Genomic DNA, 19472 nt, shown 5'->3' on the forward strand with positions numbered 1-19472 from the left:
AGCCTGCGAGGATGGGAACGCGGGGCGCACGCGCAAGCAAGGAGGCGCCGAGGCCTCCAGGGGCCGAGCCGGGACCGGAGGAGCCGTGGGGCGCACGCGCGCTGCAAGTGGCGGCGGAGGCCCGGCATGGCGCCGTCACAGCAGTCTCGGGTCCTGCGGTGCTGTAGCTGCCGCCTCTTCCAGGCTCACCAGGTGGGGCAGGCTCCGGCTTCCCCCTCCTCCCGCGCGGGGACGGCTGGCGGGATGTATTTGGAGCCCGAAGACGTGACAGTGCTGAGGGCGGGCGTTATTTGGTGTCCGTTTGTCCATAACGTCGTTCTGAGTTTTGTTTTATGCTTGGTTGTTGTAGAAACAAGAAATAATAGTTTATGCCGAGGTGGCTTCTCGTGAATGCCAGCAGGGAATTGGGGTGCCCACCTTGAAGATAGCATCCTTAATGAAGTTTAATTACAAGGCAGTGTGTTGCTGCAGCCAAGCCCAAGGAACCTGCCAGGATCCTGGCTGGCAGGATTGCGCCGGCCCCTGGTATTAGAGGCAAACGATGAAGTTTGATCAAACTGGGAGAAACAGCTGGATTGTTTCTCAGCTGGTCCCCCGGAAGGGGTTACAAAAGCCAGGATTCATACGTAGATTTAGCCAAGCTGTACTTAGAGAATACGTCAGTCTTAATTTCCTTTGCATCTGTAGTGTACTAAGGAAGTATGGGATGCAGAAAAGCAGTTATCAGGAAGTTTTGCTTTTAATTTCAAAGGGGGTCTGTTTCAAAAGAACTGTTTTTAAAACTCAAGATGGAAGCAGCAGTGTGGAATTGCACTGGTGTGAACCAGTACCGTTAAGACGTCCTTGGTCTACGCCTGGACGCCCTCTGGTGTCACTAGAATGCCTCTGCCTCCAGTTTAAGCATACCCACGGACGCCTCGAATGTTTTAAATGGTGGATATTTATAAAACCTGTTTGCTTTCCTGACTTTCAGTACACGAGACGGAGGATATAATTTAACCTAATATTTTCTGGTTTGTACCCTACTGTGAAGTCACCTAACACTGTGTATCTACCTCTGATGGTTTCCTCTTCCTCCTAGTTACCCATTAATCTGCCATTCCTTGAGAATAGCATCAAACTTCTTTAAAATATGTATAAAGGCAATAAGATGCTGAATATGCATCTGTAAGTGTGCTTGTAATGTTGGAACTTCGTAAGGGCTCAGAAACTTAGGGTGTTTTTTTTTTTTTTACTGCATTTTAAGAGTTGAGAATAAATGGAAATCATTTGCATTTTTTAGTTGCTATACAGATACTGTCATGCATGCCCATGCTCACTTTTAACTCTCTGAAAGATGATTTGAAAGAGAGAGGCTGAGTGTGGTGGCACACACCTGTAATCCCAGCAACTTGGAAGGCTAAAGCAGGAGGATCACAAGTTTGAGACCAGCCTGATCAATTCAACAAAACCCTGTCTCAAAGTAAAAAGGGATGAGGATAGCTGGGTGCAGTGATGCTCACATGTGCTCCCAGCAACTCAGGAGACTGAGGCAGGAGGATCTCAAGTTTGAGACCCACCTGGGCAAATTAAATTTTTATCTCAAAATAAAAATTAAGAAGGGCTCAGTGGAATAGCACTGAGGATGCTTGGTGAAAGAGTGTTGAGGAAAGGAAGTTAACCTGTTAATTGCAAGCCCTGTGTGCTGGGCAGTTTCACATTTAATTTCTCATTTAATTTCAACAGCCTTTAAATTAGTTATTGTTCCCATCTTACAGAAATAAGAATGCTGAAATCCAGAGAAATCAAGTGGATTTGCCATCCAATAAATGGCAAAGTCAGGCCTGTATAATTGCAAAGATCCTATTTTACCTCACCAGCTCCCCAGAATCAGTTACCAGTAATGTGTGTCCTTCCAAACATTTTATTCCCTAAATACTGGGGATTAAACCCAGGGCCTCACACATTAGACAGCTGCTCTGACACTGAACTAAATCCCCAACCCTATTTTTTGTAATTTTATTTTGAGGTCTTGCTAAGTTGCCATCCTCCTGTCTCAGCCTCCTGAGTAGCTGGGATCACAGGTATGTGTCACCAAGCCCAGTCCAGACTCTTTTTTTTTTTTTTTAAGTACCAGGGATTGAACCCAGGAGCGTTTAATCACTGAGCCATATCCCCATCCCTTTTATTTTTTATTTTTGAGACAGGGTCTCACTGAGTTGCTTAGGGCCTTGCTGAGTTGCTGAAGCTAGCTTTGAACTCATGATCCTCCTGCCTCAGCCTCCCGAGTCCCTGGGATTACAGGTGTGTGCCACTGACCCAGCACCAGACTCTTTTTTTAATAGTTCATTTCTTGCTTGCATATGTACCCATAGAAAATACACAGGATTTGTTTTGTGATATTTGATCCTGAGAAGTAGAGTTGCTAAATTATGGGCTAAGGTCATAGCTCAGGGGTAAAGTACTTAGTTCCATCACCAGTACCACAAAAAAAAAAAAAAAAAGAATAGCTAAATCATGGGATATAACCACTCAAATTTTTTAGTAAATGCTATTTGTCCTTCTTAGAATCTTTATATTGAGATCATATTAATCATAGTAATTTGTTTTGATTTTGAGGTGCTAGGGATTGAACACAGGACCTCATGAATGCAAGACAAGCAATCTACCACTGAGCTCCATCCCCAACCCTCTTGTTGCTATTTTGAATGGACTCCCCCCCCCCATTTTCTCTACTATCTCTAGATGTTTGCTTTTATAAAGGCTGTTACCTTTTGAAGATATAACAATTTTTTACCTGGTCACTATATTAGGTTGTTTTAATGTTTTTAGTAGTTTTCTTTTTGATTCTCTTGGGTTGCCAAGTACACATATGGGTGTGTGTGTGTGTACATATATAGATAGATATGATATATATAGTGATACAGATATAATGAATATTTACGATATATATTTATCTTCTGTAATAAAATGATAGGAATTTTTTCCTCCTAATTCATACACCTCTTTTTTTTTTTTTTTTTTTTTGTGGTACCAGGGATTGAACCCAGAGGTGCTTAACACTGAGCCACATCCCCACTCCTTTTTTATGTTTTATTTAGAGACAGGGTCTTAGTAAGTTGCTTAGGGTCTCACTAAATTGCTGACTTTGACCTCTTAGTCCTCTTGCCTCAGCCTCCGAGCTGCTGGGATTATAGGCATATCCATCATGCCTGGCTTCATATGCCCCTTATTACTTTCTGTCTTCAATTTCGATTGGCTAGTATATTGAGGAAAAAATGGTAATAATGGGGATCCTTCACTTGTTCCTGACTTTTATGGAAATGCTGATCCCCAGCATTAGAACTGGGTTTTAAACATTTTAACATGTTAAGATATAACCTGCCTGGTACTGTGATGCACACTTGTAATTCCAGCAATTTAGGAGGCTGAGGCAAAAGGATCGAAAGTTCAAAGCCAGCCTCAGCAACTTCAGCGAGATCCTTTCTCAAAATAAAAAATAAAAAGGACTAGGGTTGTGGCTCAGTGGTTAAGTGCCTCTGGGTTCAGTTCCCAGTACAAAACACACACACACACACACACACACAGATGGCAGAAATCTAACTTGATTCTGATTTTGTTTTACATGGATGGCCAGTCTGTCCAGCACCACTTATCAAATAGTATATTCTTTCCTCTTAAAAATGCCACCTTCAAATATAGAGAAAAAGACAAAGAGAAAAAATATATATGCTCTCACTTTTTTTCTGTATGCACTGTATGCTATATATTTCATTACAAATATCTTTGTTAGATTCAATTATATTCAGTTATTTTATATATTCCTTGGTATGTGTGAGATAAATAGAACCAAAACTTTTAATGGAAGACTTTAATAATTACAGAAGTAGACACTAAAAAAAAAATTGCCACCTTCAGAGCTGGGGGTATAGCTAAATTATTTCTCATCCAGTTCCATCCTGTTTTAATATAATTGTCTAATTTCTGAAATTTCATTGTAGGTGAAAAAAAGTCTCAAATGGACATGCAAGGCTTGTGGAGAGAAGCAGTCCTTTATGCGGGTATGTTCTGAGAAACAAAGCAAGTGGGCCCAGCCCCAACATTCCATAGCCAAGATCCTTTTCTCCCTCACTGAGTTCACCAGATACAAAGCTCCTGCTCCCTAGGTTCCTGTTCCTTCATGAAGTGAAGTAGATGGAGCAGTGTCTGGAAAAGTGCCATTATTTGCTTCTTCATTGAGCAAATATTTATTGAGTACCTTCTGTCTTCCAGGCACAGGTGCAGCCATGGAAAGTAAGACTATTACTGTTTTCCTCACAAATGTGCTTGTGTGTGGGGGAAGAGCAATGAATACACATGTGCACACATGTAATTTAAAATTAGACTGATGGTTCGATCCCCAGTACCACAAAAACAACTGGATTGAGCACCATGAAGGAAAAGTACAGGGCCTTGTATAAAGGTAACAGGGAAATCAGACCTACCTGGAAAGGTAACAGGGAAATCAGACCTACCTGTGTAGGAAATCTCCTACACAGTGGAGCGGGGAGAGAGTGGCAGCAGTTGGGGACCAGGTGGATTGCAGCAAGCATGTTGTACGTGTTCTTTTTTAACTCACTCTTTTCTTGTGGCTTTGTGCACATCTTTTCAAGTCAATACATACTGACCTGCCTGAACTCTTTGATACCAAACACTGCCTTTTCCAATTTTTTTTTTTTTTGGTTCCCTCACTTGCCTGTTTTAGCCCTGATGGCTGCCTCTGCCACCTTATCTCTTGCCATTGAGGGGGGAAAATAGGCTTTCTTTCTGTCCTTGAAACACTCTACTCCCTCTTAGAACTGTTGTGCTCCTTTTTGGTGCTCCCCTCCCCCTTCTCATTATCCTAATTAAAAATTATGTATTATTGTGTTTGCATGAGTGTTGTCGGTCCCAGACTTCAAGTGCCATGGAAGTAGAGGCTTTGCCTGTTTTATTTACTGATATAACCTTAGCACCCAGCATAGTATTCTGTGCCTAGTAAATACTCCCTAAGTATCTGTTGAATGGTAAGTGACCAGTCCCACATTGATGGGCACTTAGGATGATTTTTCCTTTTCACCATGATACACTGCAGTGAAACTTTTTTTACAGGTATCTCTTTATTCACTTGCTCTCTCCTTATAGTACCAGAAATAAAATTGTTCCTTTAGGGGTATCTTTCCATCAAGGTTCTTTTAGCTGCAAATGATGCACAATTAAAATGACTTCAGCAAAGTAAAAGTTGATGTGCTAGAAAGGTAATGGGATATCAGAATAAGACAGACATCATTACCCTATGTACATGTATGATTACACAAATGGCAAGACTCTACTTTGTTTACAACCAGAGAAACAACAGTTGTACCCCCATTTATGTACAATGAATCAAATTAAATAAATTAAAAAAAAAATAAAGGTAATGGGGTATCTTAGGGAATCCAGGGGCACCCCTAGAAGAATCAGCTTTAAGAACTGAAAAACTGGGGTTGGGGTTATGGCTCAGTGGAAGAGTGCTTGCTTCATGTGTGAGGCACTGGGTTCAATTCTCAGCACCATGTATAAATAAATGAATAAAATAAAGGTCCATCAACAACCAAAAAAAAAAAAAAAAAAAAAGAACTGAAAAGCTACCTGTAAGCCAAGCATTGATGGTGCTTTTCTCCCCCAACTCAGTTTTCGGCATATCTTTCCTCCCTTTTCTCCTTCCTTTCCTGTTTCTTTCTAGATAGTTTACAGTAACATGCTGTGCTCAGAGTCCATGGAAACTCATCCTAAGCCAGCTGGATTACCAAGTCTTAGTTATGAAGTCCTGGGAGAAGCCATCTGATTGACCATTGTTGACCTAGATGTCCACCTCTGGTCTGCATAGTGGGGATCAGGTCTCAGAAGACAGAGGGTTCCCCCAATTGGGCAGACATCTCACACACCAACTGACGCTTATTTCAGACATCAATGTGCATTTCTAAATTCTGCTTGAAGAAGGCTTAGGGTTGACTAGGTTTCCAAAATTATAGGGGCCTAATACAAGGGAAGTTGTTTCTCTTGCATTTGGAAGAATGTTTAGATCAGTGGGGCAGCTGTCCTTGGTGTAGTCACTCAGGAACCCAGGCATGTTTTTTGTTTGTTTTTTATGTTGGTGCTGGAGATTGAACCCACAGCTTTGCATATGCTAGGCAAGTGCTCTACCACTGCACTATATCATTATAGGTTGCCCAGGATGGCTTCAAACCACCTATGATCCTCCTCCCTCAGCTTCCCAGGTAGCAGGGATTATAGCTGTGTGCCACTGCACCCAGCTGTCTCCGGTTTACTTGAGTTTCATTTATTCCCTAAGGCTTGTCTGCAGCTACCTCTAGCCACTGCAAGGGGCAAAAGCCCAGGAGGACTACCCAGGAGACATTCAAGTCTAGGCCTGGAAGTAGCTGACATTGTAATAGAAAGAGCCTAGTCTCATGCCCACACCTGACCCAAGACAGACTGGAGAATAAAATCTAGTTTTGTGCCCATACTGGGGAAGATACATTTCAATTCAGTGGGAGAACATACCCCTAACTGGTTACACCAGATACAGATTATCTTTTTTTTTTTTGGTACCAGGTATTGAACTCAAGGGCACTTAACCACTGAACCACATTCCCAACCCTTTTTTGTATTTTATTTAGAGACAGGACCTCACTGAGTTGCTTAGGACCTCACTAAATTGCTGAGACTGGGTTTGAAAAAACTCTTAATCTTCCTGCCTCAGCCTCCCGAGCTGCTGGAATTGCAGGCATGCGCCACTACACCCAGCTTCAGATTATCATTCTTTTTCACCTCTGCCATTCCCTTCCCCACCTCCTCTGCTCTCACCCTATTTTAAATGTGTTCCAGATAGGACCCCACTCCCCACCAGCCTACCAACATTGCTTTGGTCTGAGTCAGCAGTGATCAAATCATGTTGTTGACAATAATGGTTAGTTCTCAGTCTTCGTGTGACTTGACTTATGGGCAGCAGTTGTCACAGATGGTCACTTCCACCTCCTTGAAACATTTTCTTCACTTGAACTTACAGGTTTTCTGCTTCTGGTTTCCCTCCTGTCTTCCTGGCTGAATCCTCTTTGCTGTTTTTCCCTACCTCCCTAACTTCTAAACATTGTAGTCCTCTAGAATGCCATCGTTTTTCTGTGGCACTAGAGATTGAACCCAGGAGCTCATGTATGCTAGGCAAGTCCTCTACCACTGAGCTACGTCTCCAACCCCTTTTAATTTTTTTTTTTTTTTTTTTCTTTTTTGGACATAGAGCTAAGTTGCCCAGGCCAGCCTCACACTTGTGATCCTACTGCCTCAACCTCCTGAGTAGCCAGGATCAAATGCTAAGCTTGCTCTCTACCACTGAACTACACCCCAGCTTCATACTTAACTTTACTATTTAATATCTTTCTAAGCAAAGAAAAGCCAACATTTTAAATTATTGTATGAATTTTACAGTACATCTTTATATTGTGCAAGGCCAGTTTTTGTTTTTGTTTTGTTTGTTTTGTACTGGGGATTGCACCCAGGGATGTTTTGCCACTGAGCCACAACCCCATCCCTTTTTATTTTTTGACACAGGGTCTCACTAAGTGCTTGGGGCCTTGCTAAATTGCTAAGGCTGGCCTCAAACTTGTGATCCTCCTACCCAAGCCTCCTAAGTCACTGGAATTACAGGCATGCACCACCATGCCTGGTGCAATGCCAGTTTTAAATGCAAATATTAGAGCATTTAGTATACATACACAATCATCAGAATTACTCAGTTCACGTTTTGCAGCTCATGTATGCCTCCATAGTTCATTCTTACCAGAAGAGTGGAAAGGCTGGGCAAATCAAACATAACTGTTTTACTTTGCTTCTCTCTCTTCCCCCTCCCACCCCCACCTGGGACAAGTAAGAAAAGATGAGAGGAATAAGCACCTGAAGCCAGGTTCAGTGGCATTCTGCCTCTAATCCCAGCTACTCAGGAGGGGGAGGCCAGAGGATTACGAATTTGAGGTTGACCTGGACAACTAGTAAGACCCTGTCTCAAATTTTTTAAAAAAGGCCTGGGGATGTAGCTCAGTGGTAGAGAAACCCGGGGTTCAATCCCTAGTACCACCAATTTAAAAAGAAAAAAAAAAAGGTACTTTCAGTTGCCTGTGTCTTCCTTTCTTCCCAGAGCATCATATTCACCATAAGTGGTTGACTAATATAGGAAAGTGATACGAGTAAAAAATAATGTGAGCAACTTTCCTTGTTCATAGTTTTTAGAATGCCATTGTTGCATTTCTGTATTTGCAACAAACTCTGGTTCAGATGAAAACCTGGCCTCTCAGGCTGTCAGTGGATCTCACATACCTACAGGCAAGCTTGGGGTCTAACTGAACTGCACATGCTGAGATTCCACGGAAATTCTGTATCTGTGACACATCAAGAAGGCTATCTGGAGCAGACACTTCACAGAAGATCTACAAGCAGTCAACAGATACATGAAAAAATGTTCAACATCTACAGTTATAAGAGAAATGCAAATCAAAACTACCCTAAGATTTCATCTCACCCCAATTAAAATGGCTATTATCAAAAATACAGACAACAATAGGTGTTGGAGAGGATGTGGGGAAAAAGGTACACTCATACATTGCTGGTGGGGTTGCAAATTGGTGCAGCTACTCTGGAAAGCAGTATGAAGAGTCCTTAAAAAACTTGGAATGGAACCAACATTTGACCCAGCTATCCCACTCCTTGGCCTATACCCAAAGGACTTAAAATCAGAATACTACAGTGACACAGCCACATCAATGTTTATAGCTAGATTGTGGAACCAACCTAGATGCCCTTCAGTAGATGAATGGATAAAGAAACTGTGGTATATATACACAATGGAATATTATTCAGCCATAAAGAGGAATAAAATTACGACATTTGCAGGTAAATGGATGGAGTTGGAGAATATCATGCTAAGTGAAATAAGCCAATCCCCAAAAACCAAAGGCCAAATGATTTCTCTGATAAGTAGATGATGATACATAATGACGGGGGATGGGGAGGTAAGGGAAGAATGGAGGAAGGATGGATAGTGTAGAGGGAAATGGGTGGGGAAGGGTGGGGGGAAGGAAAGATAATAGAATGAGACAAACACCATTACCCTATGTACATGTATGATTACACAAACAGTGTGACTCTACCTCATATAGAACCAGAGAAATGAAAATTATACCCCATTTGTGTACAATGAATCAAAGTAAAAAATAACAACAACAAAAAACTCAATCTTTGGGACTGGAGTTGTAGCTCAGTGGTAGAGCACTTGCCTGGCATGTGTAAGGCCCTGGGTTCAATACTTAGTGCCATATATAAATAAATAAAAGATCCATTGATAACTAAAAAAATTTTTTTAAATAATAATAATAATGCTATCTTATTTGGGCACAGTGGCCCACACCTATAATCCCTGTGGCTCAGGAGGCTAAGGTAGGAGGATCACAGGTTCAAAGCCAGTCTCAGCAACTTAGTGAGGCCATAAGTATCTTAGACCCTGCCTAAAAATAAAAGAACTGGGGATATGGCCCAGTGGTACAGCACCCCAATTCCAAAAAAAAAAAAAAGAAAATGATATTTGCAAATAGGGTGTCAAGGGAGAGTGGGCACATGTAGTATGTTTATCTTCTGCTCACAGAAATGTTCCCTTGTCTCGGTGGATTTCACTTGCAAAACAAGCTCAAAGATACCAATGACCAAGTTCCTTGGTATCTGTTAGAGTTGGTTTCACAACCCCACTTGCAGATACCAAAATCATCAGATGCTCAAATCCTTCTATAAAATGGCATAGAATTTTCATATAACCTATACTCATCTTCCAATATACTATTCTTGTGGGAGGCAGGGAGTAGGGTAGAAAGAGGGTCTCCCTATGTTACTCAGGCTGGTCTTGAAATTGCACAATCAGCTGATCCTCCTGCCTCAACCTCCTGAGTAGCTGGGATTATAGTTGCACACCATTGCATCCCCTATTTTTTTTTTTTTTTATACTTTATGTGGTGCTGGGGATTGAATTCGGGACCTTGCATATGATGGGCAAGCACTCAACAACAACTACATGCCTGTCCCCATCCCACATACTTTAAATCATCCATAGATGTATTATAACACCTAATACAATGTAAATGCCATATAAATAGTTTTGTATGATGTTTAGGAAATAATGATAAAATCTGGACATATGCAACAGAGATACAGGTTTGTTTTTGTTTTTGAGAACTGTCCATCAGCAGTGGGTTGAATCTACAGATATGAAGGGCCAACTGTATTAAGAATTACACATAAAGAATGATAAAATTATGGCATTTGCAGGCAAATGGATGAAATTGGAAAATATCATGCTAAGTGAGATAAGCCAATCTCAAAAAACCAAAGAACGATTGATCTCGCTGATAAGCAGATGATGACACATAATGGGGAGTGGGAGGGGTTAGTGTTAGGGTTAGGGTTAGGGTTAGGGAGGGGGGCAAGAATGGAGGAAGGAAGGACTGTATAGAGGGAAAAGAGGAGTGGGAGGGGTGGGGGAAGGGAAAAAATAACAATGAATCAAACAACATTACCCTATGTAAATTTATGATTACACAAATGGTATGCCTTTACTCCATGTACAGAGAAACAACATGTATCCCATTTGTTTACAATAAAAAAAAAAAAAGGAAATATAAAGTGAGCTGGGCTAATACCTCCTTGGAGATAAGATTGTAAATGGAGTAGAGCATTTTAAAAATACAGAGTGGCATTGTATAACAGGTGTGTACAGGGCAGGGGCATTATTTCTAAAATAAACCTCTGAGAATTTGAAAAAAAAAAGAATTACAAAGTTGGGTGTGGTGGAGCAGACCTGTATGTAGTCCCAGCTACTAGTAAATCTGAAGCAGGAGAATCACTGAGCCCAGAAACTTATAGCCAGCTTGGGTGACATAGCAAGTCCCAGTCTCGAAAAGAATTTCAAGATGGCAACAGCATAGCAGTTCTCAGGCCCAAGAAGCTGATTCTACCTGTGGTGGAGCCCTCCAGTCCATGCTCCAAAATTTCATCACCTACCCCCTTCCCATCAGGCCTCTCAGCTTCCCCCGCACTGGCTCCCCACTTTAAGTCCACATGCCAGTCTCTCCTTCTCTGCACTCATTTCCATTTCACTGCATTTGCCATCATGTTTTTCTGGATATTTGCATGGCTTGCTCCCTCATGTCTTCCTATTTCTGTTCAGATGTCACTTACTCAGTGATCCATTCCTTGACCATGGAATGCCCAATATAAATTTTTGTATACATTGCCCCCCATTTAGACCCTCCCCATCTTGTTGCCCTATTTTCCTGAGGACAGATGTTTTATTTATTGTGTCTCCTCTTGCTAGAAAGTGAGCTCCATGGTGACAGTTTTGTCCACTGCTGCATAGAATTACCCACACTTAGACCAGGGCCTACCACATAATAGGTACTCAGCAAATATTTATTGAATAAATGGGTAACTGCTATGTGGGAAAAGGTATGTCATTTTACTTTGTATTCCTTTGATTATCAATGAGAGTTAAGTATAATTTTATATATTTTTGGCAATTTGTGTCACTTGCAACCTTTTAATTAATGTTCATTAACCATTTTCTATAGGGTTTTGGGTTGAGATTGGCTTTAGTAGGTAGAGTTCAGGGTGCGAGTGAGGCAGCCATCTAGACCTAAACTGGCTGCAAAGCCTGTTAGTTTATAAATCACTCTAGAAAGAGCAGCCAGTCATTAGGATTCCCGCATGCTGCTTCGAGCATTTTTGGGCCTTGCAAAATAGAGTTTAGTCTTCCATGAGGCACATCTCAAGTAGATCTGTTTCTTTGCATTCTGCCAACACTTTTAAACTAAATACGTTTTTTTCGTTCTCAGGCTTATGGAGAGGGTTCTGGTGCTGACTGTAGACGCCATGTCCAAAAATTAAATCTGCTACAGGGACAGGTTTCAGAATTGTCACTCAGGTAAGTAGTTTGAAAGGAGTATGTGTCCTGTTTTCATCCTTATTGAATGGTGGAAGTATTCATTGGAGAAATCAATAGATTTCCATGTTTTACAGTGACAGATTAAATACCCTGAACCATCCTCCCACTGAAAATAACTAAGAATGCCAGCTACAGTATTTCAGATGCACTAATGAGCTGGCAAGAAAGTAAGTAACCCTAAACTGGGTATGGTGGCATACGCCTGTAATCCCAGGGACTCAGGAGTCTGAGACAGGAGGATTGCAAGTTCAAAACAGCCTCAGCAATTTAGTGAATCCCTAAGCAACTTAGTGAGACCCTGTCTCAAAATTAAAAATAAAATAGGCTGGGGATGTGACTGGGTGGTTAAGTGCCCCTGGGTTCTGTTACTGGTACCAAAAAAAAAAAAAAAGAAAGAAAGAAAGAAAGGAAAGGAAAAAGAAAGAAAGACAGTAAGTAACCCTAAGTGGTCAAAAGTAAAATAAAAGCCGGGGCTGGAGGTGGAACTCAGTGGTGGAGCCCTTGCTTAGAAAAAAAAAAGAAAGAAAGAAAAATGAAATAAAAGCCAAAAGCCAAAATCCAGAGAGAAAGAACCTTAGGTGTAGAGTGCTCTGGAGCCTCCATTCAGGTGGCTAGGAGGGGTGCCAGAGACAAAAGACAAAGACAAAGGCCTGGGCTTTATGGGGGAAAAAGTTTAGTAGGAGACCTCCATATCAAGCTGAGTCCCCAAAGGCCTGTGCCCTAGCGTACAAATGAACTGCAAATACACTCACACTGCAGCTGGAAGGTCTTCTACATTGACCTTGGCCCTGGCTGAAGAGGGAGAAATATCTCTAAGACTTTGGAAGCACAGGGAAGCCGTCTGGTGACTTTTCAGCTTTTACACTCACTGTGTAAGAAGCCTGAAGCTGAGAATTCATTTTTCAGTTGTTCCAGGAAGTCTGCTCCCCTGGAGCAACACCTCATCGACATAGGCCTTAAAGAATTCCCACAGATAGCAGGGTGTGGTGGTACATACCTGTAATACCAGCAACTAAGAAGGCTAAGGCAGGAGGATCATAAGTTTGAGGCCAGCCTCAGCAACTTAATAAGATTCTGTCTCAAAAAATAAAAAGGGCTCAGTGGTAAAGTGCCCCTGCTTCAATCCCCAGTACCAAAAAAATAAATAAAAATCCATAGGGCTGGGGTTGTGGCCCAGTGGTTCAATCCTCAGCACCACATAAAAATAAATAAATAAAATAAAGGTATTGTGTTCATTTAAGACTAAAAAAAATTTTTTTAAAGTCCATACGTGAAGTTCTAAGGAGCATATACTCAGATATTTATTTAGACATGAGAGATGAGGTTTTGCTATGTTGCCTAGGCTGGTCTCAAACTCACAGTTCTCCCATGTCAGCCTCCCTAGTAGCTGAGATTACAGCCATGCACCAGTGTGCCCAACTCAGATGTTTTAAATCGATGTGTGTGTGTGTGTGTTGCTGGGGATCAAACCCAAGAGCTCATGAATGCTATGCGTTTTACCATTGAGCTACATCCCCCGCCCCAATATTCAGATTTTAAAAAATTGTTAAACACTCAAAGAAGCATGTCACCATATACAAAAGACAGCAGAAACAAGTCAGAAAAGTCAGACTCACCAAGATTCCAGAATTTATAATATTGCATGTTTAATGTTTAACAAAATAAAAGGGAGTTAATATGAGGGACTTTAGAAAATAGCCAGGTATATTTGAAAAAGAACTCAAAAGAATTTATAGAAATTAAAAGTAAAACCAATGTATGATTACACGAATGGTATGAATCTACATTGTGTACATCCATAGAAACAAAATGATGTACCCCATTTGTGTACAATGAATCAAAATGCAGTCTGTAAAAAATTAAAGATAAATTTAAAAAATTAAAAAAAAAAAAGTAAAGCCAGGTGTGGTAGTGAATGCCTGTAATCCCAACAACTCAGGAAGCTGAGGCAGGAAGATTGCAAGTTCAAAGCCAGCCTCAGCAACTTAGTGAGGCCCTAAGCAACTTGGTGAGACCCTATCTCAAAAAATAAATAAATAAAAAGGGCTGGGGATGTGGCTCGGTGGTTAAATACCCCTGGGTTCAATCCCCAGTTCTAAAAAAAAAATAATAAGAAATTAAAAGTAAACTCATTGAAATTGAAAATTCAGTGAGCTGGACATCATGGCACATACCTGTAATCCCAGTGACTCTAGAGACTGAGACAGGAGGACCACAAGTTCAAAGCTATCCTCAGCTATTTAGCAAGACCCTCAGCAACTGGTGAGACCCTATCTTAAAGTAAATAAGAAAGGACTGGGGATGTAGTTCAGTGGTGAGTGCTCCTGGGTTCAATCCCCAGTAACACCCCCCCCCCAAAAAAAAGAACAAAGTTGGAGGACTTCTACAATCTAATATCAAGATTTATTATAAGCCGCTTCCCCCCCACAGCCATTGTATCGGTCTGAGGGGCTGGTTGTGGTCCAGGCTCGAGCTTGCTTTAATAAAACCTCGTTGTGTGATTTGCAAAAAAAAAAAAAAAAGATTTATTATAATGCTTATTGAACTCAAGACAGTGTGATTTTGGTGAGAGACTAGTTATCTAGATACATTAGTAGGTAAATGACTAAACCAATTCTGATGTATTCATACTGTTGAATGCTTTTCAGCACCAAAGACAACATGGGTGAATCTCAAAACAGTGCTGAGTGAAAGAAGCCAGATATAAAATAAGGCAAGGGCACTTTTCAGAGTGAGGAAAAATGTTTATGTCTTGATTGGGTATGTAGTTACAAAGGTATGGTTTTATCAAAACTCATCCATCTATGTATCTAAGTAGGTATATTTTGGTATAAATTATACCTCAATGAATTAATTTTAAAAGTTTAAAAAAAATCTGCCTTGCCAGGTGTGGTAGCACACACCTGTAATCCCAGCAGCTCAGGAGGCTGAAGCAGGAGAATTGGGAGTTCAAAGCTAGCTTCAGCAATTTAGTGAGGCCCTAAGCAACTTAGCAAGACCCTTTCTCTACCTAAAATATACAAAAAGGGCTGGGGATATGACTCAGTAGTTAAGTGCCCCTGGGTTCAATCCCTAGTACCAAAATAAATAAATTACCCTTAGACACAATAGCATAATGAAATTGCGAACACAGGAAACAAAGGCAAGGGCTAGAAAAGAGCTAGAGAATAGACAGATAACTGACAGAACAATAGACCCAGCTTGTTAGTGGTAGCATTTAATTTTTTTTTTTTTTAAGATAAGCTATTGGGCTGGGGTTGTGGCTCAGTGGTTGAGCACTTGCCTACCTTGTATGAGGCATTGGGTTCGATTCTCAGCACCACATATAACTAAATAAATATCCATTGAGAACTAAAAAAAATATTTAAAAAAAAAAAAAAAAAGGTAAGCTGTCTTCAGAATACCAAGCCGTCCTCAGCTGATGGCACCATGGCACATGCCTATAATCCCAAATTGGGAGGCTGAGGCAAGAAGATCTCAGTTTGAGGCAAGCCTTGGCAACTTAGTGAGACCCTGTCTCAAAATAAAAAATGAAAAGGACTGGGGATGTAACTGAGTGGTAGAGTGTTTGCCTAGTATGTGTGAGGCCCTGGGTTGGTTCAAGCCCTAGTACCCGAAAGAAAAAAAAAGGAAAATTCCCTCTCTTGTAATATTTGAGACAGCACAACTGTAATGCCTCTCATAAAACCCTGACTGCCGAAGATGTCCCCACTGCTGGAGGGAGGGACTCTGTGCTGCAAGAATTCAGCTGGCTTTACTTTGTGTTTAGACCCTGAGCAGGATATGCATACCTGTAATGTCTCACTTATTTTTGTAGTCACTGGTGCAGTGTTATCCCCATTCGTGGATGAGGAACCTGGGATCCAGTGATATACCCAAAGTCACACACAGCTGGTTATTGTGAAAGCCAGAATGTCAACTCTGTCTGTACCTTGAGGTCTGCCCCCTTGGCCCTGCATCGTGTTTTCTTTTGATAAGAGTTTCACCAGCCTCAATCAAATACTCCCTCTGTCCAGACCTTCTGAATTGGTAAAAGATGACAGAATCACATCAGGACAACAGAAATATGTCCCCAAGATTCCTCAAACAGTCTTTGATATCTGTTGCTGGATCCTTGCATCCTTCTGTCTTGGTCTTCCTTGTCCTTTCTCTTCCTGATCATTTTATAAAGGACCCATATGTGATCTTTCCCTCAGGTCTCTGGGAACAGCTGTAAATGCTGGCAAAGAAAATGCAGGCGGGCAGCAGGCTGAGAATGGGACCCCACAGGTAGGCCAGCAGGTCTGTTCTAACCCTGCCTCCTGAGCTGGCTGTGTCTCCTAAGAGGTTCCATTTATGTGTTGCCAAAGGAAAATTTACAACATATTTAGTTTAAAGATCTCAATTGACTTCATTTGTGATTCTAGTATCAGGCAATACTTTATTCCATAAAATTGAATAAAGGGTTGGTTTATTCACAAAGTAGGGCTGATGAAAGCAAGAAACAAAGAACAAAGAGTAGATTGGTCATTCGAAATTATTTCCCTTGTAAGGTGGGGACAGGAAGACAGAACAATAGACAAGTAGCAGGTTCACTTCAGGTTACTTTTTTGGGGTGAGAGTTAAAGCAGAGGGAACTTTATTATCACGTCCATTGAAACTGGCCTGTTTGGAAAATTAAATTAGGCTCTCTCTCTCCTGATTTCAGATTAAATTTTAGTTTGGTAATGTGGAACTTTAGCATAGATAAGATCATTTCAGTTTTTAGTCTGGTTTGTAGCGTCCTAGTACAAAAGCCTAGTCTAAAACTATGGCCTCTTGTAATTTTTATTTAAGAATATTCATTAGTCACTGGGCCCAGAGATGTGCTGTAGTCACAGCTACTCAGGAGGCTGAGACAGAAGACTTATTTGAGCCCAGGAGTTCGAGGCCATCCTGGGCAACATAGCAAGATCCTTGCTCAAAAACAAACAAACTGGACACAGCGGCCCACACCCGTAATCCCAGCAGCTTGGGAGGCTGAGGCAGGAGGATTGCAAGTTCAAAGCCAGCCTCAGCAACTTAGTGAGGCCCTAAGCAACTGGGTGAGACTCAAAAAGGGCTGGGGATGTGACTCAGTGGTTAAGCACCCCTGGTTTCAATCTCCCATACCAAAAGCAAACAAACAAACAAAAGCTGGGAATATAACTTAGTGCTAGAGCACTTGCTTAGCATGCCTGAGGCCAAGTTCAGTTCCTTAATGCCAGCAAAAAAGGAACAAATATACCTATACCATTTGGGTTTTTTATTTTGTTTTTGATACAGGGGATTGAACCCAAGAGCACTTTGTTTTGTTTTTGATATAGGGGCTTGAACCCAAGAGCACTTTACCACTGAGCTATATCACTAACCCTTTTTATTTTAAGACAGGTCTCACTAAGTTGCCCACACTGGCCTTGAATTTGAGATCCTCCTGCCTCAGGCCTCCCAAGTCCCTGAAACCTGTACCATTTGTAAGAATGGAGTTAGCCATGTGCATAAATCTTTACAGTACTCAACACTTCATTCCATAAAGTAGAATAAGTCTGCTTGGAGAACTCCTTCCAAACTTAGATCGGCCTTGCCTCCTGTGCAGCTGCTGCTGTCTTCCCACAGCACTCTGAGGATCCCTCTGATAGGGAGAAGAAGCTGGTATCAAATACCAGCATTTTCATATTCCTTTGCTCCAGACCTGGAGCTTCCTGAGAACAGGAATAACATGCAGTTGTTAGCTGCCCCTAGCACCTGGCAGAGTAGGTGCTCAGACAGCGTCAGGTGGGCAGTGTGTGTAACAGGTTTCGTGACTGAGTAGGTGGCCCTATGGGAACATCTGTGATGCTGTGGACACACAGAGCACTGTGTCCTGCCAGAGCCAGAGGGAGTGGAAACAACTGTCCACCAGCAAAGCACTGCCCCATCTCTGCTCTGCTCACAGGATCACACTGGCCATGTCCTCTCATTACTTCATCTTCATATTTTTATTATAAATGAGGGAGGTGCTCATAAGCACTCTAGTCCAGCTGTTCTGACAGCTTTGTCTGTGCTTCCCATTTGATCCCTGTACAGGGTCTTGCTTATGTTTCCCAGGCTGGTCTCAAACCAGTGAGCCCAAGTGATCCCCCTGCCTCAGCCTCTTGAGTAGCTGGGATCACATGTACTTCATTATTCTTATTAAAAGACATTTTTTTTTGCATCCTGAAGTTTTCACTTGTATCATTCTTCTATATGTAGTTTTCATGATTCTCATTTTTAAAAAGTATTAGGCTGGGGTTGTAGCTCAAGGGCAGAGGGCTTACCTAGCATGTGCAAGGCCTTGGGTTCAATTTCCCAACACCACAAAAAATTAATAATAATAATAATAAAGCTTAAGAGTACCTACAGAATATTGTGGGCCTACCAGTGCTGATTCCCTTATTGTGGGGGCAGTTAGTTGCCTCTCCACTTAAGCCATTAGTAGTGGGGATTGAACCCAGGGGTGCACTACCACTGAGTTACATTCCCAGTCCTTTTTTATTTTCAATTTTAAGGAAGGGTCTCATTAAGTTGCTCTGTCTGCCCTTGAACTTGTGATCCTCCTTCCTCAGCCTCCCAAACAACTGGTATTACAGGCTTGTGCCACCATGCCCAGCTATTATAAATAAATATTTGCTATTATTTGTAACCCTGTCATGAGTATCATTTTTCCCTTTGCATTGTTGGGGATGGAACCCAGGGCCTCAGCCTTGCTAGGCAAGTGCTCTACCACTAAGTTACACCTGACCCCTGTGACAAGAATCTTTGTGCATTGGTCATTTGGAGATCCTGAGTTCAAGGAGTATAGATCTTTGGAAAGTCCTTGACAAGTTGTGCCCTGATACAAGGCCTGGACCAATATACACTGTCCCCACTGTTATCTTAGGGCAGCTGTGTCCCCATTAGCTTTGAGCCAGGTGCCTTTCTTGATAATGAGGGAGACATGGGTCCTAAGACCCTCAGACCTAAGCGTTAAGCTGAGGGTTTTTTTTAAATCAAAGTGGCCACTTTGTAACTCCAGAGTAAACCTCTTTCCCAACCCTGCAGGGAAAATCTCAGGCCTTGGAGACCCGCTGGCTGAAGTATCTGGACAAAGGCAGCCCAGAAAAGGAGCTGGAAGGAGGAATATGTTTCCACACACAACCCTCATCCAACCCAGAGCAGCCAGGCCCTCCCGCCAATCAAGCACTTCCCAGAAAAAGGTGCCAAGTGGGTCTCTAATCCTGCCCTTGCCCCGTGCCCACACCGATGTCTGGAAGGAGGGAATGGGAGCAGCCCAAGTACCATATGCCAGTGGGCAGGAAAGCTGGGGGACAGCCATCACTGCTAGTCCCCTTTGGCCTTGGGTGCTACCAGAGAAAGACGAGGACTGGGTAGGACACTGGCATGGGCCCCCTGTATGCTCAATTAATTCTAAGTGTCTCAAACCAAACAGAAATTGGGAAAG

The 19472-nt window shown here is 41.9% G+C and overlaps 1 protein-coding gene across 3 annotated transcripts in view; it reads left to right on the forward strand.

The window, feature by feature from the left end:
- The window catches only part of Mrnip (MRN complex interacting protein), a 24874-nt gene continuing 5402 nt past the window's right edge, over nt 1-19472 (forward strand). For 2 of the 3 annotated variants that reach the window (XM_047555134.1, XM_047555137.1), the window contains exons 1-5: nt 1-192; nt 3981-4040; nt 11907-11995; nt 16213-16297; nt 19073-19227. In XM_047555134.1, the coding sequence (XP_047411090.1) occupies nt 127-192; nt 3981-4040; nt 11907-11995; nt 16213-16297; nt 19073-19227 (455 nt within the window). In that variant the 5' untranslated portion in view covers nt 1-126. The remainder of the gene's footprint in view (nt 193-3980; nt 4041-11906; nt 11996-16212; nt 16298-19072; nt 19228-19472) is intronic. The other variant, XM_047555136.1, reaches the window with a different exon arrangement.

The sequence above is a fragment of the Sciurus carolinensis genome, chromosome 6 (genome assembly GCF_902686445.1).
Source record: "Sciurus carolinensis chromosome 6, mSciCar1.2, whole genome shotgun sequence".
NCBI lineage: Eukaryota > Metazoa > Chordata > Mammalia > Rodentia > Sciuridae > Sciurus > Sciurus carolinensis.